This window comes from Pogoniulus pusillus, chromosome Z, assembly GCF_015220805.1.
Source record: "Pogoniulus pusillus isolate bPogPus1 chromosome Z, bPogPus1.pri, whole genome shotgun sequence".
Taxonomy (NCBI): domain Eukaryota; kingdom Metazoa; phylum Chordata; class Aves; order Piciformes; family Lybiidae; genus Pogoniulus; species Pogoniulus pusillus.
The window spans coordinates 46368486-46396183 of NC_087309.1; the positions used below are offsets into that span (position 1 = coordinate 46368486).

The following is a 27698-nucleotide window of genomic DNA, read 5'->3' on the forward strand; positions in this document are numbered from 1 at the left end:
GTTAGGGTTAGAGAATCCTATCTTTCAAAAAAGCTGAACAGATTCATCTTTTCTTGCATAAAAGAGTGGAGTATATCTGCGTCTCCATGTCAGAAAGAGCTCTTAAAACTGAGCAGGAAAAGGTCGCCATTACCATCTGTGGTAGCTTTACTCTTTCCAGGTACCATTTTGCATATGAAATTTTATGGGGCAGTGCCCTGCAGGTGGAACAGGCAAATCGGTGACTCATTTATCTGTTACTAGTTGTGTAACTATCCATCTTCAGGGAAAAGGAAACCTTGCTCAGAAAGCAGAATTTAGGCATCTGGGAAGTTCGAGCAGAAAGTGGAAGTGCTGGTATGTTGGTGAGACTCAAGGACTTGAGTAAAACATGAAATGTAGCAATAATTTTAAAGAGCTAAATTGGGATCTTCGTACTAAATGTAAATGGAATTCTAGACCTCTGAATCTTTTTTTTTAACCCTCAGACTTGTAAGGATAAATCACAGGAAATTACTGCGTGAGTGCTTATAGTGAAACAAGCTACAGCAGTAAGTCATGGAGACTACAGGAGAAGAACATAGTGGTATCTGTTTATTGCAGTGATTCCATGGTGCTGAACTTGAGAACAGTGGTCAATGAACATGTGAGAATAAATGACACTAAGGGGTATAAAAAAATCTCACCTGCAAGCTAAAAGGTAGAAAAAATAAGCGTAGTAAAAGCATCCAAGAGGCCATGTATTACCTAAATATGCTTAGTTCTTAAATTTGTTGTTGGAGAAATAAAAATAGGTTTACAAAACCTACAATTCAGAATGTTAAAATACCCTTTCAAAGGAAAAAAACATATGATATGTGTTAGATTAATTCTATTAAGGTTGCAGTTAACTCCTGAAAGTGCCTTCTACATAAAACATCACAGTTTCATTCCGGTCTAAAGTTTATTCAGTTTTGTAATAACTTCACTGAAAATGTTGAAATCAATAGGAGCAATGAATGCAAAATGAAAGAGTAGATGTTGATCTTTAGTATTTATACTTAACCAAATAACATTTCTGTCAGGGCTATGTGTGCTTTGTCTTCTTTGATTAATACCAATATGATTATATCAAAACCCCTTCTTGCCATCTGCTAATTTGCAAAGAAATGCTGTTAAATTTATGGTTGTTATTTGTGCAAAAATAACAGCCTGTTTCTAATCAGCTAAGTGGTCACAAATCGTAACAGATTGGTTAAAACTAAAAGAAACAGAAAGCAACACTTCAGAGAATGTTAAGTTTCAGCTCATCCACAGTATGGATTAATGCAAGATCAATAGATATTTGATGCAATTTTTAAGAGTATAAAATAATGCAAAATAGAACTTAAAAGTGACTGAGGAGTCTGCAATTAAGTACAGTTTTTTAAAAATAAAATTCAGTTTATCTCAGATTAGTTCTATGAGCACGGTTATTGCAATGCTATGTGTCTTCTAAGAATAATTTTCAGCATTTCGTAGTCTGCATTCTTCATTTTGTTATACTACTGCAGTCACTAAAAATAGTCATGTTCCTATCTTTCGAGAAGAATGTGAGATTTCGACATGGATGTATTTCTAGGAAGCACATCTTATCGTATGCAATTAAGGACTGACTTATATGAAAAAAACCCATCAGGTAGCCATTTTTTCCTCAAATTATTCAAGATCATAATGCTATCTAATGCTTTTTGAGTTTAAGTCACTTAGAATAGGAGGAAATATGACGGAAAGCATATTAAAAAGACATCTTCAAAGCATTGAGTGTGAACCCTTTCTGTTCTGCTACCTTAGCTTTCTTCTGTATTCCTTACAAGATGCAAGAACTACCATTTTGTGCATGATAGACATTTTCAACAGAGAAGGATCTTCAGAAGTAGAAAAATGGATGTGGCTTAAGAGAAATGCACATATTATCACAGTATCACAGTATCACAGTATCACCAAGGTTGGAAGAGACCTCACAGATCATCAAGTCCAACCCTTTACCACAGTGCCCAAGGCTAGACCATGGCACCAAGTGCCACATCCAACCTTGCCTTGAACTGCCCCAGGGACGACGACTCCACCACCTCCCCAGGCAGCCCATTCCAGTGCCTAATGACTCTCTCAGTGAAGAACTTTCTCCTCACCTCGAGCCGAAATTTCCCCTGGCACAGCCTGAGGCTGTGTCCTCTTGTTCTGGAGCTGGCCACCTGAGAGAAGAGAGCAACCTCCTCCTGGCCACAACCACCCTTCAGGTAGTTGTAGACAGCAATAAGGTCACCCCTGAGCCTCCTCTTCTCCAGGCTAAACAATCCCAGCTCCCTCAGCCTCTCCTCGTAGGGCTTGTGCTCGAGGCCTCTCACCAAAAGAAATAAAGTTACTAGAGTGGTCAGGTTTGTTATCATTATATGTGGTATTACTCCTGAAGTAATACTGACCACAGCAATGGTAATTTGTTCTCCGGACATTTCTTGCCTTTATGGTTAAGTTCCATTTTTATGAGGAATTAGCAGGTGGGATCAGTCTTCCTCCAGCAAATAGTCCTTTGAGATTGCTCCTTCGTTCTGCTCACATAGCTACATGCATAAAGGTCTGCCTTATACTTGCCTTACTTTCTTACCCTGTATTGTGACTATGTTTTTCCTTGGTGTCACTGAAATCAGTGGCAGAAACACAGAATGACAGAATGTTAGGAGTTGGAAGAGACTTCCAGAGGTCATGTAGTCCAACTCCAGTGCTAGAACAGGGCCACCTAGAGTAGGTCACACAGGAGTGCATCCAGGCATGTTTTGAAGATCTCCAGAGGAGACTCCACAACCTGTCTGAGCAGCCTGTTCCAGTGTTCTGTCATTCTCATTGAGAAAAAAGTTTTTTTCTTATATTTACATGGAACTTCCTATGCTCAGCTTGCACCTATTGCCCCTTGTCATATCATTGGACATAACTGAGAAGAGTCTGGCTCTGTTCTCCCAGCACTCACCCTTCATGTATTTATAAACATTAATGAGGTCATCCCACGGTCTCCTTCAAGCTAAAGAGTCCCAGCTCCCTCAGCCTTGCCTCATAAGGGAGATGTTCCACTCACTTTATCACACAGAATTTGTGGCTCTGACCTGTAGTATCTTCATAAGCAACGTATGGTCTCCTTTTTTGGGAGTAATGATGAGTCTCAAATACAAGAATTAACAGCTTTTAGTATGCACCATTCATTTATGCTGAACTTCTGTAAAGTTGTATCAGCACAAACTGATGGGATTTTCCTTAAAATCTGCTCTTGACAAGAGCTGGGCTTAACATTTTGACTGGATGCTGGATCTAAGTACAGGTATGATTGCTTACCTTAGCTTCTTTTACTAGTTTAAATATGCATAAATACACTTTAGGTGTCAAAGTCTTTGGTCTAGATTGGTATTAAGAAAGCATTCCAACGTAGCAACCACATCTATTACTGCTGCAAATAATTTATCAGACAGGCTGTTTTGGTTCCTAAGAGGAAATGCATAAGTCTGCATTTATGGGAAGCATTCGTTTAGCCACAGGGAGTTCAGTCATTGCATAGAATGCTAGCAATCTTTCATTGTGAAAGCTTCATTACTTACAGTCTAGAAGTCTGCACACATGCTTAATTATTATTTATTTTAGCACTAGTATTCAGAAATGCCATTAGGTTCAGGTTTCTTAGAAAAGCAGGTTCTCCTAGTTAAAAAATTCCGTCTAGAGGGTTGTTTTGCCGTTTAACATCACTGTGGTAAACCAACAGCAATAATGTCTGAACCTTTAATTGCTGAAATCCATCTCTTGAACCTTTCCACTTGCAGCCCAATTGTAACGGCCTGAGGAAGGAGGATCGAAAACCTAATTCTCAGGTGTGACTAAGTCATCATTTAGAGAAACAATTAAGTTTCTTTCTAAAGGTATATTCATGGCTGCGCAGCATTCTCAGCCTACAAATGTGAGATTTAGTACCTGATTATACAGCCCCAAATGAGAATTGGTGCTCGTATCTGAGTAAGTATTTTCGTAGTGTCATGAGCAGTTAATTGGAAGTGTAGGATTACTTTTTTGGAAAAAAAAAATACACAAATCTCATTCTCCTTGCAATGCATGCAATATCCTACAGCTACTAACTTAAATACAAGCGGGTAGAGGCGAGAAATGCAGACTAAAAACACTGCAACTAACTTGTTTCTTAAAAGAGTGTGTTTGAAGTAAGCTTGATCTTGCCTGATCTGGGATTTGTAACCTAAACAGCAACAGTTAAAGTGGCCCTACAGTCTCCTGCGTGTGCACCAGGTCCAATGGTAACTCAAACTGGTTGGCAGTATACCAGAAAAGACTTCTCCAAAGCTTTAAAAGATGAGAAAAGATCTCAGTGACTTATTTATCCCTTTAAAAAAAAATATGCAGAGAAGAAAATAAGGACATGCAATCTTACCAAAGACTACCCACATTCAACAGTTTGATGTCTAGGGTTTCATAGAGCTAAGGAATTGTTTGTAAATATGGTTTGGTAGAAACAGGTGTTTTATCATATCTGCATAGCTTAATAGTTGACGAAGCAGGTTACGATATCACTTGCAACAGTAAGGAGGTGGATTTGATAACCATAATGTCCTTCCAGTCCCAATGCTAACTTATTTTTCTCTTTTACTGCAGCCCTGAAGATGGTGAAATTCATCCTGAAATCTGTAGACTCTACATCCAGTTGCAATGCTGCTTAGAAATGTACACGACAGAAATGCTTAAGTCCATATGTCTGCTAGGATCCCTGCAGTTTCATCGGAAAGGTACCGAACTGCACAAATACACAGCTGCTGATTTAAAAACAGAACAGACCTTTAGGGCATACATGAGTATTCATGAAAGACAAAGCCTCAAATTTTTAAATTAATTACGCAACTGAAGCTTTTCAGATACATGAATGCATCATATCAGGCATGTATCACTGACGTCCTTGCAGTTCAGAAATATGATTTTTTTTGTCAAAGATTGAGCTGTTATTAATCAGTTTAGTAGGCAAGCTGTCATGGTCACTTTATTTGAGGTATTTGTTGGATATGATATTTGGGGCAAGTGTTTGGTAGAGCAGTATGTTTGCATTTAGTGTTAAACTGATCCCTTAATATCTCCACGTTGTTTATCCAGAAATGCCAGCTTATAGCAAGAGATAGATCAGATGAAAAGGTGCCTACGTTTACAAAACTATATACCGGAGTTGCTGTCTACAACCACCTGAAGGGAGGCTGTAGCCAGGTGGGGGTTGGTCTCTTCTCCCAGGCAACCAGCAACAGAACAAGGGGACACAGTCTCAAGTTGTGCCAGGGGAGGTCTGGGCTCAATGTTAGGAGGAAGTTCTTGCCAGAGAGAGTGATTTGCCATTGGAATGGGCTGCCCAGGGAGGTGGTGGAGTCGCCATCGCTGGAGCTGGTCAAGAAAAGACTGGATGAGGCACTTAGTGTCATGGTCTAGTTGGTTGGATAGGGCTAGACTGGATGATCTTGGTTGGATAGGTTGGACTGGATGGATATGTTGGACTGGATGATCTTGGAGGTCTCTTCCAACCTGGTTGATTCTATGATTCAGAACTGAAATCTACCTCATAGACTCATTTTTCCATAAAGACATGTGCTTGCTTCAATGAAAATGAATCTCTCTATAATGATTTCATATACAATTAGCCACCTAATAAAAGAAAGATGTATGCAGATGATGTACTGAAGAAGATTCTTAGTAACCTCATTGCTCAGAAATAAGAGGGACAGTACTGTATTTGTGCTGGTTGTAGCTACTCTGTCCCCAGTAACGACAAGACAAATTTCTGTAATGAACTGTAGCAAAGGTCTTGTAAGAACCGTATGTGTTTCCTGCCATGCTGAAAGATCCTGTAATGTATTTTTCAAGTCTATCTTTAGCATACAGCTAAAGGCAGGTGATTTTCCCAAGTTGAAAAGAAATTTATAAAATAGGAAGAGGCAGAATTAACAGAGCCACTGTGTAACACAGTGCCAGTAACTGTTGAAGTTAATATTTTTTTAGGACAGATTGTACTACATTTCTGAGCATTGGCTGCACTTGTCAAACCACTTTCTGTAATTGCAGAAAGAAGGTATCCTGAGATGACCTGAGTAGCCCTACTGCATCTTGTCTTTCCCTTTGCCTCAAGATGGAATCTAAATTAATGACTTTAAATATAAAACTATTAGATGTCTAAAGGATAAGGTGAATTACAGCATTATAGTATGGGTCAGCTTCAGTTCCTTTTGGCAGCGTTATTTATAGAACAGAATCATGGAGTTGTTTTGGTTAGAAAAGACATCTAAGATTACTGAGTCCAGCAGTTGACAGAAAACCACCATAGCCATTAATACACATTGATTCCTCATCTCACCATGACAGCCATTCTAGAGTAAGTTTTGTCCTATATCCATTTAGTGGTACTCATGGTAACCTGTGTCCAAATTTCTGTGGCATTCTTTGAAAAAAAATCGTAATAGTAAAAAAATAATAGAACCGTGGGAATTCAAGTTATTTAAATCTTAAAACTTAGCCAGTAGAACACTGCTCTGTTGTATTAAAAACCTGGTATTCACAACACCTAGAAGTTCTGTAAAGTTTCGTCCAACAATGGAAGTCATGTGTTAAGTGTTTTTTCATAGTGGAGTTCATCATATACTAGAACAAGCATCCAAAGAGGCTATGGAATTTTCATCCTTGGAAATACTGATAACTGAAATAACCCTAAGCAATCTGATGCAGGTTGGTCCTGCTTTCAGTATGACTAACCTGCTTTCAGTAGGGTATTACACTGGATTCAGAGGGATGTGATGTCATCCAGAGGGACCTGGACAAACTGGAGAGGTGGGCCCAGCACAAGGTTCAACAAGGGCAAGTGCAGGATTCTGCATCTGGGCCAGAACAATCCTCAGTATCAATACAGACTAAGGAGTGAGATGATATAAAGCAACTCTGTAGGAAAGAACTTGGGGGTGCTGATGGACAAGAAGCTGGACATGAGCAGACAGTATGTATTTGCAGCCCAGGAGGCCAATCCCATCCTGGGCTGCATCAAAAGGTGTGTGGCCAGCAGATCCAGAGAGGTGATTCCTCTTCACTCGGCTCACCTCACCTGGAGTCCTGCGTCCACGTCTGGAGTCCTTAATACAGAAAGAGCTCAGGCCTGATGGAGCAGATCCAGAGTAGGGTCAGAAAAATGATCAAGGGGTTAGAATATCTCTGCTACAAAGACAGGCTGAGGGAGCTGAGGATGTTCCAGGGAAACCTAATAGCAGCCTTCCAGTACCTGAAGGGGGCCTTCAGGAAGGCTGGAGAGAGTCTGCAAAGGCCTATGGTGATAGGATGAAGGGCAATAGCTTCAAACTAGAGAAGAGCAGATTTAGATTGGATATTAGGAAGAAGTTTACCATGAGGGTAATGGAACACTGGAAGGTTCCCAGAGAGGTGTGTGGGGCCCCATCCCTGGAAATACTCAAGGCTCGACAGGACTCTGAGCAACCTGATCTAGTTGAGAATGCCCGTGCTGACTGCAGAGGGGTTGGACTAGATGACTTAACTCAGACTATTCTATGATTCTGTGACCTTCCACCTACTTGTTCTACATTCTGCCAAAACATACTGTTTCGCAAAGACTAGAATGAACCCATACCTTTCTCATATTGTCGTGTAGGCAGTTTGTATACATTTATCTTTGGGAATGAAAGAGTAATTTCACTATTACAAAATGTATTATGCTCTTGGTATGTATGGCTTTTTTACTTTTTCATCAGCTTTTCATGATCTGAGTGACTATATTGAAAAAAAAAAGTTTTCTTGTGGGTGAAGTGTACTGCCCTTAGAAACTTTGCTTCATTTATAAATGTCTGATGTTCTCGATGTGTCTTGAAACTCATTTTGTGAAGGCAATATTTTCCATTTTCTAGCCCTCCTGCCTGTTGGAAAAGTGGTTTGTTAGAGTTTTTTAATCTCTATGAGATTTCACCAATTTATTTTATTACTTGAGAGTCAGCAAAGATTCAAATAGAATGACATGCAGCTTGTTCTCAGCAACCTGCAAGTAATAAATAATAATGTGGATACCAGTATCATGACCAGATAGTATCAAAGAAATTATAGAACTGATAAATCTGAGGCAGTGAGGTCTCTTCCAACCTTGGTGATACTGTGATACTGTGATACTGTGTTGATGCTCTTTTCTCAAGGAAAACTTAGGCAATGCTTCCTGCTGGGAGACTACTTCTTTTTAATGTGTCACCAACATAATTTCTGTCCATGGAAGCTGCTGGATGTGATTATCTTTATAATAAATTAATACTGCAGATGTCAAGGTCCCACACTGAGAAAACCAGAACTATCTCAGAGTTCTTTTGTATACTTCAACATACATTGTTGTATTCAGCCACAGTTATTTTTGGGGTCAAACGCTTTCACTGATACCTTAAAAAATAACTTAATTGTACTTTTAATATGTAAACAAATAAAAGAGGTTTGCTGATTCATATATCCACAATAATAACAGTATATTTTCACAGAATCATAGAATCAACCGGGTTGGAAGAGACCTCAAATATCATCCAGTCCAACCTAGCACCCAGCCCTATCCAGTCAACTAGACCATGGCACTAAGTGCCTCATCCAGGCTTTTCTTGAACACCTCCAGGGACGGTGACTCCACCACCTCCCTGGGCAGCCCATTCCAATGGCAAATCACTCTCTCTGGGAAGAACTTCCTCCAATCATTGGATCACTGTAGCATGCCACTCTGAAGGTGTCTAAACATGTATATAGAGAACATTAATTTATCAGGATCATCTACAGAGATGATTGGGTGGTTACATAATTGCATGTATTAGAAAACATTTTTTAAAACCCCAATTTTCAGATTGTAATCATTCTGTTAACTAGCTATGCAGTATTTGAGCAAGGCACTCATTTTAATAATTGGCTTTGTTTAAATTACATGCTATGTGACATTTTGAAAAGGAAAGGAGGGCTTGCTTAACAGATATGCTAATTTTTTTAAATATTCTATTTAAAGATGAGTAGATCCTGTGTGATTACTTTCACAAGAGGAGTAAAATGTGAGAGGAAAGATCATACAGGCATGGAGAAAAAAACACTTAAAAAATCCAGCAAACCACCTTTTCTCGTGTGAATTTCACTTGTGAATTGGATAAAATGAATAAAACAAAAACAAAAACAGTCATGGAAGGAGAACACAACTTCTGACACAGACTTGTTCCTTTTGGGTTTTCCTTAAACTTTCTGGTGAGACAGTCTATGAGTTCTTCAGGTCTTAAGTCTAAGTGAGGAATGAGTTCATCAGACTATTAGACATAGTTTGCAACTTGGAGACCAGTGGCAAGTGACATCCCTCAGGAGTCAGTGCTGGAACCAGTGCTGTTTAACATCTTTATCAGTGATGTAGACAGAGAAATTGAGTGTACCCTCAACAAGTTTGCAGATGACACCAAGCAGTGTGGCACAGCTGACTTGCCAGAGGGCAGGGATGCCATCCAAGGGGACCCGGACAGGCTGAAGAGGTGTGCCCAGGCCAACCTCAAGAAATTCAGCATGGCCAAGTGTAAGGTCCTGCACCTGGGTCAGCGCAATCCCAAGGACATAAATACAGGTTAGGTGGTGAATGGTTGGAGAGCAGCCCTGAGGAAAAGGACCTGATGGTCTGGATTGGTGAAAAGCTCAACATGAGCTGGCAGTGTGCAAGTGCAGCCCAGACAGCAACCATGTGGGGGGCTGCATCAAGAGAAGCATGGCCAGCAGGGCAAGGGAGGGGATTCTCCCCCTTTACTCTGCTCTTGTCAGATCCCACCTGGAATGCTGTGCGCCGTTCTGGAGCCCCCAACACAAGAAGAACATGGAACTGTTAGAGTGAGTCCAGAGGAGGGCTGTGAATATGATCAGAGGGCTGGAGGACCTCTGCTATGAGGACAGGCTGTGAGAGTTGGGCCTTTTCAGCCTGGAGATGAGAAGGCTTCAGATCCTCGATCCAGTATCTGAAGGGGGCCTATAGGAGGGCTGGGGAGGGACTATTTACAAGGTCTTGTAATAACAAGATGAGGGATAATGGGTTTAAACTGGAAGAGGGGAGATTTAAAGCAGATGTTAGTTCTTTACAGATGTAAGTTCTTAATAGATGTAAGCTCTTTACAGTGAGGGTGGTGAAACACTGGAGTAGGTTGTCCAGGGAGGTTGTGGATGCTTCCTTCCTGGAGGTGTTCAAGGCCAGGTTGGATGACACCTTGAGTGACCTGTTCTAGTGAGAGATGGCCCTGCCTATGGCAGGGGGTTAGAACTGGATGATCTTTGAGGTCCTTGCAACCTACATCATTCTATGCTTTCGTTTTACTTTATACACAATTCTTTCCTGTTCCCCTTTTTATTTATTTTAGCTGTGACCTATAGCTGGTGCATTTGTCCTTAACTGCCATATTAGAAGCCTAACGCAAATGCTGTCTTGCCTTTGGGAGAGAGGTTTTATCAGCTTTGTTAAATTCTGTTAGTCTTTTTAGAGATCTTCTCATTCATCTGTCACTAACTTTTAACTATCTCTGAGGGACATAGATGGTTTTTTCATTATGTAAGTTTCTGTGTGATATAGATGATGACTAAGAGTAGCTGCGTAGGGTGGCATGACAAAAGCAAATACCAAGGTGACCACAAGAGCAGTGAGAAGCAGAATGAGTGGAACACATAAAGCACAGCCACCAGAGATGGTGTGTATAATCTCACTGAACTGATCATTTTCTGTGTTCTTATTTATCCTCACTCAAGTCTGATATTCAGCATTGTCTAGTTCATTTAATTTCATACCAAAGGCATTTTCTACTTCTTAAAAGAAGAACACAATTAATTTTAGGCTATAAACCAAAGAATATATCATGGTTTGTGTTAAAAGATCACCGTCAAAAGAGCATCTGTGCAGTCTGCTGGCATGAACAGCAAGTGTGTGTGAGCAACACTGACAGCATTGTGTGCATGATGTAATCCCAACTGAAATGGATGGAAGTCTTCACATGGAGTAAACTGAAAGTAAAATTTAGTGTTCGTATCACTATTTTAAGAATGTGTAATATCACCATTAAAAGAAGAAATAAAAGCACTTTTGTTTCTCTGCGGACTGTGCTATGCAGTAGAAATGTTGAACCTGAGCATTATATATATTATTCAAGTAAAGTCTTTATTATTGGCCCTTATTATAACTCTTAAACTGTTTTCAAATGATTGAGCAGATGCTCTGAAATTCAGAAAAGCTTCGTGAATTGTGTACAAAACAACAGAATTACTGGTAAACTGCTCTGTTCAATTGAAGTCCGTTCTGTTTGTTGTGCTCAATCTGCAAAAGTTTGGGGTTTTTTTGCTATCAAAAAGAACATGCTAGTCTCAATGCTTCTGTTCTCAAGTTGCAGAAAATAACATTTACTCGTTTTTCATATAGTACTGTTACTGTTTCCATTGAAGGGCCTTTTACATCCCTAAGGGAGGCATCTATAGACAGGGTTGTTCTTGACAGCCTGTCACCAAAGGTCAAGTCACAGCTCTACTGTAACGCCGCAAAGACAATGGTGAAATGGGAAAATGAATGGGTGCCTGGTTTCAGGGTAACACCTTGTGGTATCAGTGGCAAATTAGATAGTTTCCCTGGGGCAGTTCTCTTTTACAAATAAGTGGTAAGTGAGATATTGCTCTAAGTATGTTGTGTTAAGGGCTTAATAATGAACTGTGAAGTTGACACAAATAAACAATTAAAATTGTACTATATCAGCTACCTTAAAATAATGACATAACCAACAGTTAGGAACTAGATTTTGAACTTTGTAAGCACAGGATAGTAGGAGACTAAAAAGCAATCTGGGAGGTAGGCTTAGGATGCAGTTCCACAAGCGAGTCAGCCTAATAGCTTGTTATTGCCAGAAAGATCTTGATCCCTTCCTCTCTGTCTCCTCTTCCTTATACTTTCACTTCTTCCCCTCTTTCACTGCTTTGGACTATATGATCTTCCCCCTCCTCTGGCACTTGCTATAGAACATGTAAGATTTTTTACTGAAATAAACTAAATCACCGCAATGTCAAAAAAAACCCATAGTTTTTGTTTTACTTGGGTAATCTTTTAGCATTTGATTGAATCAAGTGGCTCACAGACGTGTCAGACAAAGCAGAAGTGGATGACAAAGTAAGCAGCAGAGAAAGGACACACACTGTAATTCATTTATCGATGTTAAACATACTACATGAGGTCATTCAATGTCTTTGAATCACAGCTAGGTGACAGATGCGGGGGGAGTAAGGACTTTAAAGAGGTATCTTTTGTAGTATAAGTAATGTCTAGTTTGACATTTGGACAAGTAGCTAAGAATATTTTATATTTTCATTTTTCAGGAAAGGAGTAACTTACCATAATAAAAAATTCATAGAACCTGCTCCAAAAAGTATTCTAAAGATCCAGAGGTTTCTACTTTTTAAAAACCCAGACTAATAGCAAAAATGCTTACTTGTGATATAGAACAGCAGTGTACCGTTGGCTTGGTCTCTAGTGTTCCAGAAAAGTGGGACAAATCACCACTACTCTGTTAATTGTGCTTGTTCTTCTTGTTCCTTGTCAAACCTTAGAGAAACTACTGATATTTGTCCTGAATGTGAAAATTGTTCAAATTGCAGCAACGATGAAATGAAAGAAAGATTTCTACTCAACTCCTCATAGTGCTGATTTAAACATTGACCTTTTTTCTCCAGTTTTAGAAAGTTCTATGTGCTTCATTATGTACTTTTTTTTTCTCAAGAGGACTCAGAAAGATAAAAACTTAAACTTCTCAGTAACATGTCCTGGATGCATTTCAGTTTGTCTTTCCACATTTAAATGTTCTTGAGGCCAGGAGTGTACTTGCCACTACAGACAAGGAATATCATTCAGGGGGTCCACAGGAGGTTTGCAAGGGTACCAAAAAATCCCACCACCAACACTTCACTATCTTGCATGCTCTGCTGTGATGGTCCATATGCTTTGTCCTGTTCTTTCCCTGATGAAAGCCCTGGCCTCCATTCATTTCTGGCACTGCATTTTATTTTCATATAGCGAGCATGAATTAAGCAAGTGTAAGCATGGAAATAATGTATGTTAAGCTATGAGTGGTGGCAGCTATGTATTTTAAATCACCAAGCATAAAACTGCACGTTTTTGTCTTCTGTTTTCCCTTAGTGTGGCTGTAATGCCAGGAAATGTGCATTGCGATGTTCTTCAGTGTTTAAGCTTTTGAAACTGCTTTCAGAATTGTGATGGTTTTGGTGTTCCCCGCCCCCCACACTTTAGAAATCACCCAGACTAGACTCAGCCAGCTCTGGAAATATGAATGAAGCTATTTATTTACAGCTGGCACAATATACAAGCAGATATTTACAGTATATACAGTTATATACAGAAATATATAAGGTAAAAGGTAATACAGAAACACAACTTCCCTCCCAGAAACCTGAGTCCCCAGGAGGGGCTCTCAACCACCCCTGCACCTTCCCCCTGCCCCTCTCAACCTTACCCCAGTCCTAAAGAAGAATAGAGGTTCGGCCAAGAGGTTATGAAGCAAAGTGGGTTAGGCCAAATGGAAGGTGTGGTTAGGGAGTAAGATGTTGCTCAGTCAGCAGCCCAAGCCAGAGTGAGAGAAAATGGCGAGAGTGTTATCTGATGTTTTCATTTCTTCTTCCCAAACTCCTCAGTGAAACTTCTGAGGGAAGTAGACATCACCATTGTTTTCCTTTCACAGCCTGTAATTTAGTTCTTCTCATCAGAACATTCTAGCTAGCTTCAAACTAGCACTAGTATGTTGTAGTTCCTTCACTTACTTTGTTCTGTTTTGTCCTCTCTTATTTTGCATTACATGGGAGCCACCAGAGTTTAACTGAAACCTTTCATAACGCTCACACTATGTAAAATTCTAAACTGCACATATATTTGTATAGAACTTCTTGAAGTTTTATTTGGTAGGAGTAACATATAGCAGCACTGATTACCAAATTGGTGTGGTCTGCTGTCTTTCTGAGCAGTTCTTACTCAGACTTTGTATTCACCACTGTCTGTATTCATTTATCCTGTGCAAGGTCGTAGGATATGCAAGTTTATATGCATTTTAATTAATAAATAATTCGAATGTGTCTTTTGTTTCAATATGTTAAAAGGAAAGGAGCCTTGTGCCCCACCCAAGATCCTAGATACAAAAGTGGAAGAGAGTTCTGAAGTACCTATTCTAGAAGACACATCATCATCACCAACAGATACTCAACAGCATTTATGGCAGGTTTCCACAGATATTGAAAACACTGAAAGGTATGTGTAGCACTTCATACCTAAACCAAATTAATTTCTGTCTAGGGTAACTTGCTTTGTGAGATGATATTTTCTTGTCTAAATGTGGCCATTTAGAAAATGTCATGGTAGAGTCCTCCTAAGAGAGGTGAAACTGATGGCCCTGTTTCTAAAATCTTTGCTTTCTATGTAAGGAGTTTTAAGTGTCACAGTTTAGCTACTTGTGTAAACATTTCCTTCTGAACAATAGAACACATTCATGGCACAAGCTCGACAATGCTGATAGAGGATATTAAGCTTTCAGTAAATGAGCCTTTTGCTGTTGGTGTCAGTGACAGACAGAAGGGATTTAAGAATGCATGCACCACAAGTCAACTGCTCACAGACTTTTTTTTCTTTTTTTACCATTAAATTCTCTAATTGACAGCAGAATTTCTGCTAAGAACTTCAGTTGATGTGTCACATGCTTGAATCATGCTAGCTACTAGTAACTATGAGACTGGAGTAAAAGTGCTCCCTTATATTTACTACCCTTTATATTGGTGTACCTCTCTCGATACATGTATGTGGAGCGAATGCTTACCTCATAGATGTTTTCCTTTATTGCTCTGTTATTTCCGTATGTAAGACTATGCTGTGAGCCATTCCCCATTCAGGCTTCAACTGCTGTTCTATTTCATCTCTTTCAACTTGTGTTTCTACAGAGATATGAGAGAAATGAAAAACCTTTTAAGTAAACTCAGGGAGACTATGCCTTTACCACTAAAAAATCAAGGTAGGTTTGTGTTTTCTTTGTGTAAGGAAAATTAAGATAGCGAAAGGATTTGCATTACATTAGTGTGATGGTTTGGGTGTTCCCCGCCCCCCCCACCACTTTAGACCGAGACTAGACTCAGCCAGCTCTGGAAATATGAATGAAGCTTATATTTACAGCTGGCACAACATACAAGCAGATATTTACAGTATATACAGTTATATACAGAAATATACAAGGTAAAAGGTAATACAGAAACACAACTCCCCTCCCAGAAACCTGAGTCCCCAGGAGGGGCTCTCAACCACCCATTCACTTTCCCCCTACCCCTCTCAACCTTACCCCAGTCCCAAGGAAGAATAGAGGTTCAGCCAGAGGTTAGGAAGCAAAGTGGGTTAGCTCAAAATAGAGGGTGAGGTTAGAGAGATGCAGCTCAGCCAGCAGCCCCAGCGAGAGTGATTATCTAATGTTTTTATTTCTTGTTCCTCTGCATCTCAGCAAGACTGTGAGCGAAGTAGACATCACCACTGTTTTCCTTTTACAGCCTGTAATCTAGTTCTTCTCACCAAAACATTCTAGCCTGCTTCAAACTAGCACAATTAGGTCTAAAATAACTAGAGATATTTTATATAAATTACAAAACAAAAAATCTAGGAAGGTTCTCTTCCCTACTGATTTGGTGGAGTCAAAATTTAGTGTGTGAACTTCAGCCTCTCTCACAGCCTCTCGAGTTTCACTTTCAATGTTCTGGAATTCTATAGATACAGTATCTATGCAACAATAGACTTTTCATGTTGGTATGAAGGCAGCATCACAACTAATTCCCAGTGTCAGGGGGATTTCTTTTTCCAAACTAAGGATTGGGATCCTGCTGAGTAATGGGTTTGTAGCTTCTGTGACATGACACTAACCATGCTGAAAAGATACTTGTTTGAGTCTGCCACCAGCCTGCTTTTCTCAGCAGCCAGCTATAAAGCACCCCATACCAACACACAGTGGGGCAAGATCTCCAGCCTATGCATGCATTTAGCACTGGGCCTTCATTTCCTGTCCCAGCAGTGTTAAATATTCTACACCTACAATGTTTGTGTGAACATTAAAAGAGAGTAATTTTCCTTTTTGATAGCTTCTTGATAATGTGTTTCTTAAGTGCTCTGTAGTCTTTGCATTGTGGCAGCTAATGCATCCTAGATCCTGTCCCAAGAAACCAAGCAATCCAGCAGTCTGCATAACACAAAACGAATATGGAATGTAAAAATTCATTATGCAAGTAAGAGTTTGAGGAGGATGGCTTTATGGAAAAACATGATACAGATGTACGTTACAGACACTATAAGAATGCCATGATGCCTGTGCCTAGTCTATATGAAAGAAGTGTAGTGGAAATAAGGAAGGAAAAGACAGATTAGAGAAGTATAAAGCATATAGAAATTTAAGTCAAAGTAGAGATAAAAGACATTGAAAATTATTCTCAGCTGTCTGATGTCTATGCTTCCTGTTAGCACTGGCCAGAAAATCACTGATCACCTCTACATCAGAATAGGAAACTTGTCAGCTAGAGTTTAAAAACCCTGACATGTGTCCCAAGGTCATGTAATTGTAGGAGGTATTTTTGCAGCTCCCACAGACTCCTGACTGTGATCATCGTTTACAGATGAGCTCTGAGAATAGATTCCTCAGGAATGTATAATCATACAACACTTAAATTTACTTAAAATACTACAAGATTTAATTAACTTACACTAACAATGTTAGTAAACAGAACAAATAACCAATGTTATAGGTAGTTAGTATTGTCTGGACTGTAGTGTTGACCTCAACGTGAATTACAAGCTCTCTTTAAGAAAACAATAAATGAGATCAATAAATGACACTGAATGAGCTGACCTTTGCAGGACTTGATCCTGCCTTCAGTAAATGAGTCTTTTGCTGTTGATGTCAGTGACAGACAGAATGGATTTAAGATTGTGTGCTTCACAAATTGACTACTCACCATCCCAGTTTTTCAGAGTTTCATTCCCTTGGCTTTTAGGCTGGTTTTCAGCATACCATTGTAGCACTCAATCTCCCTTGAAGCTGGTGCATAGTAGGGTATGTGGTAGATCCACTCAATACCGTGCTCTTTGGCCCAGTTTTTCACAAGATTGTTCTTGAAATGAGTGCCATTGTCTGACTCGATTCTCTCTGGAGTTCCATGTCTCCACATGATCTGTCTCTCCAAGCCAAGAATGGTGTTACGTGCAGTAGCATGTGGAACTGGATAGGTTTCCAGCCATCCGGTGCTGGCCTCTACCATCGTCAGCACATACTGCTTGCCAGAACGAGATCGAGGTAAAGTGATGTAGTCAATCTGCCAGGCTTCACCATACTTGTACTTTGACCATCTCTCACCATACCATAAGGGCTTGATTCGCTTAGCCTGCTTAATAGCAGCACAAATATCACAGTCATAGATGACTTGGGTGATAGCGTCCATGGACAAGTCAATTGACCTATCCCGTGCCCATCGGTATGTTCCATCTCTGCCTTGATGTCCAGATGAGTCATGGGTCCACTGAGCTAAGAACAGTTCACCTTGGTGTTTCCAATCAAGGTCAAGATCAGAGTTTGTATCAACTTGAGAAATCTTAGCAGCTTGGTCTGCCTGCTGGTTGTGTTGGTGTTCCTCAGTAGCTCTGCTCTTGTGCATGTGTGCATCTACGTGCCGCACCTTCACTGGAGTTCTCTCCAGCCATTCATCAATGTCCTGCCATAGATCAGCACACCAAATAGGCTTTCCTTTCCTCTGCCAACCATTCTTCTTCCAGTCCTTTAGCCAACCCCTTAGAGCATTGGCTGCCATCCATGAGTCGGTGTAGAGGTAAAGGATAGGCCAATTCTCACGTTCAGCCACATCAAGAGCAAGTTGAACAGCTTTTACCTCAGCAAACTGACTGGATTCTCCTTCGCCATCTCTCGCTTCGGTAACTCTCCTGGTTGGACTCCAGACTGCTGACTTCCACCTTTGCTTGTTCCAAATAAGAGACAGGAACCATCTGTGAACAAAGCATAGTTCTTTTCCTGATCAGAGAGATCACCATAGGGAGGAGCTTCCTCAGTATGAGTTATTTTCTCCTCTGGAGGTTTTGTACAGTCTGTGCCTTCCGGCCAATTGGTGATCACCTCCACCAGACCAGGTCGATCAAGATTACCCATTCGTGCTCGTTGGGTTATCAAAGCCATCCATTTAGACCAGGTTGCATCTGTGGCATGATGCGGTGATGAACCTTTGCCTTTGAACATCCAGTTTAGAACTGGCAATCTAGGAGCTAAAAGCAGTTGTGACTCAGTTCCAATCACTTCAGAAGTTGCTTTCACTCCCTCATAGGCTGCTAGTATCTCTTTCTCTGTTGCAGTGCAATTTTTCTCTGAACCTCTGTAGCTACAACCCCAGAAACCAAGTGGACAACCACATGTCTCATTTGGAGCTCTCTGCCAAAGGCTCCAAGTTGGACCATTGTCGCTGGCAGCCATGTACAGAATGTTCTTAATGTCCGGACCAGATCTCACAGGTCCCAAGCCAACTGCATGGACTATTTCTCGTTTGATCTGATCAAAGGCTGCTTGTTGTTCAGCTCCCCACTCAAAATTGTTTCTCTTACAAGTCACATCGTGCAGAGGTTTGACAATCTGACTGAAACCAGGAATGTGTAGTCTCCAAAATCCCACTGCACCTAAGAAAGAGAGGGTGTCCTTCTTATTGGTGGGAGCTGCCATGGTAGAGACTTTGTTGATCACATCCTGAGGAATGTGACGGCGACCATCCTGCCACCTCACTCCCAGAAACTGAATTTCTCTGGCAGGTCCTTTGACCTTGTCTCTCTTAATGGCAAAACCTGCTTGCAACAGAATGTCAATGATTTTGTTACCTTTCTCGAAGACTTCCTTAGCAGTTTGGCCCCACACAATGATGTCATCGATGTACTGGATGTGCTCTGGAGCTTTACCTTTCTCCAGTGCATTGTGGATGACTGAGTGACAGATGGTTGAGCTGTGTTTCCACCCCTGAGGCAAACGGTTGAACTGGTACTGGATTCCTCTCCAGGTGAATGCAAACTGAGGCCTGCACTCCTTTGCTATGGGAATAGAGAAGAAAGCATTAGCAATGTCTATGGTTGCATACCATTTAGCCTCCTTCGATTCCAGCTCGTACTGGAGTTCCAGCATGTCCAGCACAGCTGTGCTCATGGGTGGAGTCACCTCATTGAGGGCACAAAAATCAGCTGTCAGTCTCCAGTCTCCGTTAGGCTTGCGCACAGGCCAGATGGGACTGTTGAAAGGTGAATGAGCTTTCTCCATGACAGCCTGGCTCTCCAGTTGACGAATCAGCTGATGAATGGGCAACAAAGAGTCACGGTTAGTTCTGTACTGCCTGTGGTGCACAGTTTGAGTAGCAATTGGCACTTCCAGATCCCCTATGTCACTTGCTCAGCAGACACTCTGTGCCGTCATCAATGTCATTGAAGATGTTGAACAGGACTTGCCCCAGCACTGACCCCTGGGGGACACCACTAGTCACAGCTCCCCAGCTGGCACTGTTGATCACCACCCTCTGAACTCTATCTTGCAACCAGATCCTAACCCATCTCACTGTCTGCTCTTCCATCCCACACTTCCTCAGCTTGCTCACTAAAATGTCATGGGAGATGGTGTCAAAGGCCTTGCTAAGGTCAAGGTAGACTACATCCACTGGTTTCTCTGAATCTACCCATTCAGTTATGGCATCATAAAATGCTATCAGGTTAGTTAAGCATGACTTCCTCTTGGTAAGTCCATGCTGGCTACTCCTGATAACCTTCTTCTCTTCCAAGTGCGTTGAGATGCCCTCCAGCAGGAGCTGCTCCATCACTTTTCCAGGAATGGAGGTGAGGCTGACTGGTCTGTGGTTTCCTGGAACCTCTTTCTTGACCTTTTTGAAGACTGAAGTGACACTGGCTCTCCTCCAGTCCTCAGGCACCTCTCCTGTCTGCCACGATTTGGTAAAGATGATGATGAGTGGTAGAGTGATAACGTCAGCCAGTTCTCTCAGCACCCTTGGTTGCATCCCATCAGGGCTCATGGACTTGTGAATGTTTAATTTGTGTATCTGATCCCTAACCCAGTCTGCACTGACCAGTGGGGAGCATTCCCTCCTCCAGAATTCCTCCCCTTCATCTAGGATCTGGAGTACCTAGGGGAGTTCAGCCTTAGGTGTAAAGTCTGAAGCAAAGAAGGCATTCAGCAACTCTGCCTTCTCTGCATCCTCAGTTATCAAGGCTGCTTCTCGTTCAGCAGTGCCCTCACACTTACCCTGTGCTTCCTTTTTCTACTGATGTATTTGAAGAAGCCCTTCTTGTTCTGTTTTACTTCCTTTGCCAGCTTCAGTTCCAAGAGGGCTTTGGCCTTCCTTTTTGCTTTCCTACAAGCCCTGACTATTTCTCTGTAGTTCTCCCAAGTGACCAATCCCTTCTTCCATGAATTGTAAGATTCCTTCTTCCCTGAGATTTCCTTCAGGAGCTCCTTATTCAACCATGCAGGTCTCCTAGCATGTCTCTACCTGATTTTTGACTCAGGGGAACACACCTGGCTTGGGCTTGGAGGAAGTGGTCTTTAAAAATTAGCCAATTTTCTTGGGCTCCTTTCCCCTTCAGAGCCTCACCCCATGGGATTTCTACAAGCATGTTCCTGAAGAGCACAGAGTTAGCTCTGCAGAAGTCCAGGGTTGCAATTCTACTTGTTGCTCTGATTCTACCCTTTAGAATACTAAACTCCACTATGTTATGATCACTGTCCTCAAGGCTGTTCCCAACCTAATGTCCTCAACCAGTCCCTCTTTATTACTTAATACAAGGTCTCCTTGTTGGTTCCTCCACTACCTGCATCAAGAAGGTATCGTTGATACACTGCAAGAGCCTTTTGGACTGCCTGTGCCTGGCTGTGTGATCTTCCCAGCAAATATCAGGGTGATTGAAGTCTCCTATGGGTACCAAAGCGTTAGCTGTAGAAGCTACCTCCAGCTGTTTGTAGAAGGCCTCATCAACATCTTCCTCTTGGTCTGGTGGTCTATTGTAGACCCCTACAACAATTTCATCTCCTTTTCCACATGCCCTTATTCTTACCCACAAGCTTTCAACCTGTTCTGCCCTCTGCCTTGAACAGAACTCAGCACATTTCAGTTGCTCTCGCACATAGAGGGCAACTCCCCCACCTCGTCTGGCTGGTCTATCCTTCCTGAACAGTACACAGGCATCCATGGCAACATTGCAGTTGTGGGAGCTGTCCCACCATGTTTCAGTGATGGCAATTATAACATAGTCATTCCACCTAACACAGATCTCCAGCTCCTCCTGCTTATTCCCCATGCTCCGTGCATTGATGTATAAGCATTTCAGGGAAGGAGTTAGTCCATTAGCTTCCACTCTTGCTGTCTCACCATTCCCAGCTCCTTCCATGGCCCCCAACCTAGCAGTAAGCTCTGCAAGTGCTGATTCCTCATTGCTTGATCCCCATGATCCATCTCTGCAAGATTTAAAGAGCTCTTGTGTGTCCCCAGTGTGCTGCAAGGTATCAGGCTGAAGGCTCCTGTTAGCCTCCCTCCCTGATACACCACATCTTGCCTCTTCTCTTCTCCAGCACACAACTCATTGTTACCTACCTCCCCTGAGCCACCAATGGAGCTGCCAGTGGAGCTGACACGTGGCTCCACAATTGTCTCAGGCTTGCTTGTAGTAAGCCTGGCTTCTGCTCTCCCCTCCTTCCAACCTAGTTTAAAGCATGATGAGTGATCCCAGCCAACCCCTGTGATACAAACCTCCTTCCACTTGGAGAGAGCTGCACCCCATCTGCTACCAGCAGACCTGGTGTCATGTAGGGGGACCCGTGGTCAAAGAAGCTAAAATCTTGTTGGAGGCACCAGTCTCAAAGCCAAGCATTGAGCATGTGAGTCCTCCTCACTCTCTCTGGGTTGATCCCTTCAACAGAGAAGATAGGAGAGAATATTACCTGGACTCCCACTCCCTTGACCACTTGACCTAAGGCCCTGAAGTCTCTATAGCTTTTTTTTTTTTTCTGGTTCACCTTCCTCACTGGCCAGTTGTACCTGCAAGACATCAAACCTGTTCTGCAAAGGCACCTGGTGAGCATGGTTAATAAGTGAAGCAACACTCCCACCACGACAGGTTGGAATTTGTTGCCACAGCCCCTTGTTGATTTGGTAGGGGAGTTCAGGGGGTGGGAGATGGACAAGGCAGGAGTTTCTTTACTGCCTTGACCATGGACTTGCCTCCCCTTCCTCTTTTCCTTTGAGTTACTGGCTTCAATCTGACAGGGGGTGAATACAGGGGGTACTTGACTCTCAGTGTCTCATAATGGGTAATCCTGTCGCTCCATTTGGGCTGCCAGAGCCTGGTACCACCATCTATCTCATCTCTTCTTTTCTGATTTTTCTAAGCCTATGAACTTCATCCTTCAATCTTTCAACTTCATCCTCCAGCTGCACTGCTCTTCTGAGCAGGAAATCTACCTGTTCACAGCATATACAGTTCCCTGGTACAGAGGAGAGACTGAGGCATTCACTGCAGCCTGTGGTCTGTGTATTAGCCTATTTCATTTCAGCCTCCATCTGTGTTCCCATTTCCATCTTAGTTGGCACCAGAAGCCTGCCCTTCTTCTGTGGAGTGGAGACCATTATGCTTACCTACTATGGTGATGTGATTATAGGCGAGCAGGTTAGGTTTTGGATTATGTGGTTTGGGATTTTTTCTTTGTTTGCTTGTTTTGTGGGGTTTTGGTTATTTTTTTCTGCCCCCCCCTCAGGTGCTACTCTCCTTACTGCAGTGAGGAGGCTGTTGGCTCTCCCTCCGCTGATCTCACATTGGAATGAGTGGCTCATGCTATTGGGCTGTCTAAATTCCACACGGTCACCTGGCAAGACCCCCTCCAGCTACATCACTTTTTGAGCAGGCGCGCTGAGGACAGCTCTCGCTGCTCCTGCCCTTTCCCTGGGGTTCTTCCGCCCACAGAAAGTGCCTAAGGAAGCCCGGAAAGCCCAAACAAACCAAATCAAAAGCACACCTCAGCTAGCCATTACCGAGGCTCTCCCTCTGCTGATCTCGCATCTCTTTTTCTGGCTTCTTAAAGGCACCATGTCCAAATTTCTCATACATAATGCCAAAATCAATATGAAAATTAAAGTTACAAGACCTAAGATAACACATGACAAAAATGCCACAGTATCATGTGAATAAAATTCAGAGCAAGGACTAGGTAACTGGGTTTCAGGTAAAATTACTTTCATTAAAGCTGCTGAATAAGTTCCAGGAGATGTGTCATTTCCTGAGTGATTAACAACAGCATTGGTAGTAAAACTCGTGATGTTGAATCCGACCCATCCAAGAATGTAGTCCTCAAAATCAAAGAACATTGATTTAATCTTTCTCCAAATTAGATTAAACGAAAGGTAACTAATTTGGGCTGTCAGCCAATGGTAAAAGAAAAAGCCAAAAACTGGCCACACAACATCCTCCACTAAGCAAAATAGCTTGAAGAGCTTCATTCTGATTCCCAGAGTTAATTAACAATCAATCAAATTTAGTTAGCCCCACGTTGGGCGCCAAAATTGTGATGTAATGGTTTGGTTGCTACCCACCACCCCACACTTTGGAAATCACCCAGACTAGACTAAGTGACTCGAAATTGAATGAAGCTTTATATTTACAGCTTAGCACAATATACAAGCAGATGTTTACAATATGTACAGTTATATACAGAAATATACAAGGTAAAAGGTAATACAGAAACACAACTCTCCTCCCAGAAACCTAAGTCCCCAGGAGGGGCTCTCAACCACCCATTCACTTTCCCCCTACCCCTCTCAACCTTACCCCAAGGAAGATTGGAGGGTTGGCCAGGGGGTTAGGAAGCAGGTGGATTAATCACAGAGATGGCAGGTTAAGCTAGAGAGAGATGCAGCCCAAAGCCCAGACAAAGAGCAACTGTGTCATCTGTATTGACATTCTTGTTCTTATACATCGCAGCAAGCCTATGAGTGAAGTAGACATCACCATTGTTTTCTTCTCACAGCCTATAATCTCATTCTTCTCACCAAAACATTCTAGCTAGCTTCAAACTAGCACACTCACTTTTTTTCCCCATGAAATTCTCTGAATTGACATCAGCATTTCTGCTAAGAAATTAGTTATGTGTCACATGCTTGAGTAACACTATTAAATGATCTCTTACCTAGGTTCTTATAGTTACATATATGTATTTACAGTACTGTCTAGATTCCTGATGTGACTAGAACAGGAGCATATTGAGGTATAGCTCTTGGCCTGAAATCATGCCTGAAGATGCCTAAAATTCAAAGTGAATTTTAGAGGTTTTGTGAGGTAGCTCACAGCCACTTCATGAGTTAACATAAGTATGTGTGCAAATCTATCAAATGTTTATTATTTTAAAAGGAGATAATATTAAAGGCAGAATGCTAACCAGAAATAGAGCATAAAACTTTCCCACACAAGTGCAAGTTTTTCTCTTGATGTGCCAAGATGTTCCTGTGATGCAGTTTTAAATGGAAAGTCCCTGTGATACAGACACATAGGCACTGAATAAAGGGATTTTTTTTTTCTTTTTAATTAGGAGGCCTGAACCTAACCTTAGCATCAACATTTCAAATTTTCTATGTCTTCAAGTTCTTAACTTTAGACTTTATTGGGGAGCAAAATATTATTCATCTATGCAGAAATATTGTGGCAGGCTAGATCTTCCAGTAATAAGGGTATAATTTCATTAGAGTCAGAAGGCTGGTACTTGTCTTGGCAGAATTTCTGCTGCATTATGATGGAGATTCTGATAATTAACAATGTAAAAATTTCATATAAAGAATTCAGGTTATTATTTGCTCTGTGCCTCGAACAATGGTGTCTATTACTTGACCCTTTAGGTACCGCTAGGACATATAAATGATACAAACTTTATCTGTGTGCGTGTGTACGTGCTTGTATTAACATGTAGGGTTTTTCATCACAGATGATAGCAGCCTCCTAAATTTGACTCCCTATCCATTGGTAAGAAGGCGAAAGCGAAGATTCTTTGGACTGTGTTGCCTTGTCTCAAGTTAGAAGAGTAAACACAGAAGCGCCAAGAAAATCGTTACTCTGATTGAACCGCTGCTACTTGACCACAGAAAAGAAACATTGCTACTCTTTACTATAAAATGCATTTTCATTTTCTACACTCTCTCTTGCTTTTTTTCTCTTCTGCTCCATCCCACTTTCCAAAATAAGGATTTTAATAGTTTAAAGTTAATGGTGATAAAAAACTAGCAGTGGAATAGATCTAGCATATTTAAGAATGTTTTTTAAACTTTTTAAACTATGTTTTGCATGCTCATTTTCAACCACTCATAGACAACACACTCAAATCATGGTTAATAGATTTTAAAAAAAAAAAATTTATTGTTTGAACTGCAGTTAAAAGTTTGTGCATAGTACAGTACTCTTGCTAGTGTATTACAACACTTGGTCATAATCTAACAGTCATTAAGCATAGAAAACTACTTAACAGCAGAAGCATTAAAGTTACAAAACATTTAAACAGTATCGTAACAGAATTTGCACAAAATCTACTGTTGCTTTTTGTGCTCTCATTCATATTTAGTCTTCCACTATATTTCAGTTTAAAAGCTTCGTAGAAAATTACCTTAATTTGTGATACACAAACCATGTATTGAAACACTAGGAGCTTGTAAATAAAGAGACATCATACTATCTACACACTGTACAATGCATAACTTATTTCCTTTTAAGCTACAAGACCTTAAGCTCTAGAGGCACTTAGAAAAAAAAATAAGTAATTTATTAAGAGAAGATGTATTAAAATAAACAATGTAAAACACACCACCAACCCAGTTTGTTTCCAATAGAAGTCAAAGCATGGTGTCTGCATATCACTAAGTATTAACTCTTACTGGGCATGACAGAATTATCTGAGACTGTAAGATACTAAATGTTTTACATTGTTAATAAAGTTTTTTATTTAACTTAAATATTGCCTTGTTTCTTGTTCTGTTGCCAGAATATGTGGGTTTTTTTCTGATTTTGCTGTCAGAGAAATATGTTTACAAAGATAGATAGAAGACTGTGATGAATATGTAAGTGCTAAAATGACAGCTATAGATACGTCTGTCTGTACAGACGTATCTACAGACAGTAGTAGCAATAGATAATAAGTAGATCAGACTCATTGTACTGGTATATGAGGATGACAGGCAAGACACCAGAACTAAACTTGTGCCAGACTGAATACTGTGAAACCTGTAACCATCTGTAACTTACTACTGTATAAAACAGTAGCCAGCAATGTATGCAGAAGGTGACTATGAGCCTTTCTGCCATTACACTATGACCCAGTGTGTCAACAGGAAACAATTTTCTTCTTACTGGGCAAGGCTTTAGTGGAGGGTAAGAAGGTGCTGCATTCTTCTCACAGGAAACACTTTATTCATAAAGAGCCACACCACTCCTGTTTTTTGTTGCAACCGGTTTTGTTTTGTTTTGGCTTTTATGTTTCGGAATACCAGGTCAGAAAGGATCCCAAGGATCATCTCTTCTAACCTTTTTAGGTAATCGTGTGGTTTGAATGAGATGGCTGAGCATCCTGTCAAGATGACTTAGAACTGTCCACTGTAGGGGAACCCACTACTTACCTTGGGAAAAATGTTGGTGTCTGTTTCTGTGGTTAAAAAAACTCTTCTGGTTTCTAATCAGAATCTTCCCAGGATTAGCTTGTGCCGATTATCCCTTGTGTTTCCATGTGACTCTGTAAAAAGGGAGTCTCCATCCTCCTGGTAGCCACCCTTGATGCCAGCAGGTTTTCTAGCTGTCAAAACTTTGGATAAACCACTCCTGATGTCTAATTACTGTTAAAAACATCCTGTCTGAGAAAGTGAATTGTTACTGCAAGTAACTTATTAATTTTGATTAAGCATAAAAAGGCAAATTGACGCTATTTTGTTAATTCTGTGAACAAAAGACAACGTGCGGCGGTGCTACAGAATAGGAAGGGGGAAGGGAAATTTTCACACAAGTATACTATGTTAAATCTTTAAATCTTGCTATATTTGCACACACAGAGAAATTGCTCTGTCACATCTGCAATATCTTTTCAAAACCTAATTTCAAAGGACGATAGGCAGACTAAGTAGTAAATGTGTAGTACTTGTAGTACCTGCCCACTTACCACACAGAATCTGACATGGCAAGTTACATGACAGCTCATACCTCTATTTTTATTGCATTTCTTTCAGTGGATTATATATTAGGGAGACAAATATGCAAATGTTAAGTGATTGTGCAAAACTCTTGACTGTCATCATAATGGGTTGCATAGCTCTAGCAACTGATAGAAACACACAGGTTGTCTTTAAAATCCATTTTGCTTGCACTGTTTTAAAGTGTACATTAATTTGCACATCCTTGTATACCTTGTACCCTTGTTTTTCTGGAAACTTTAGTTATGTCTCTCTCTCTCCTGATCTAAAGGCCACTGAAATTATAGTTTTCACTTATTTTTATGCCCTTCAATACTTCTAACAAGTTTTGCAGCTTCTTTCCAAAC

The 27698-nt window shown here is 41.0% G+C and overlaps 1 protein-coding gene across 1 annotated transcript in view; it reads left to right on the forward strand.

Moving 5' to 3' along the window:
• Positions 1-26127, forward strand: part of RGS7BP (regulator of G protein signaling 7 binding protein) — a 52497-nt gene extending 26370 nt beyond the window's left edge. The window contains exons 3-6 of the mRNA XM_064140022.1: positions 4639-4769; positions 14182-14329; positions 15013-15083; positions 25110-26127. Of these exons, the coding sequence (XP_063996092.1) occupies positions 4639-4769; positions 14182-14329; positions 15013-15083; positions 25110-25201 (442 nt within the window). The 3' untranslated portion in view covers positions 25202-26127. The remainder of the gene's footprint in view (positions 1-4638; positions 4770-14181; positions 14330-15012; positions 15084-25109) is intronic.
• Positions 26128-27698: the final 1571 nt, after the last annotated feature.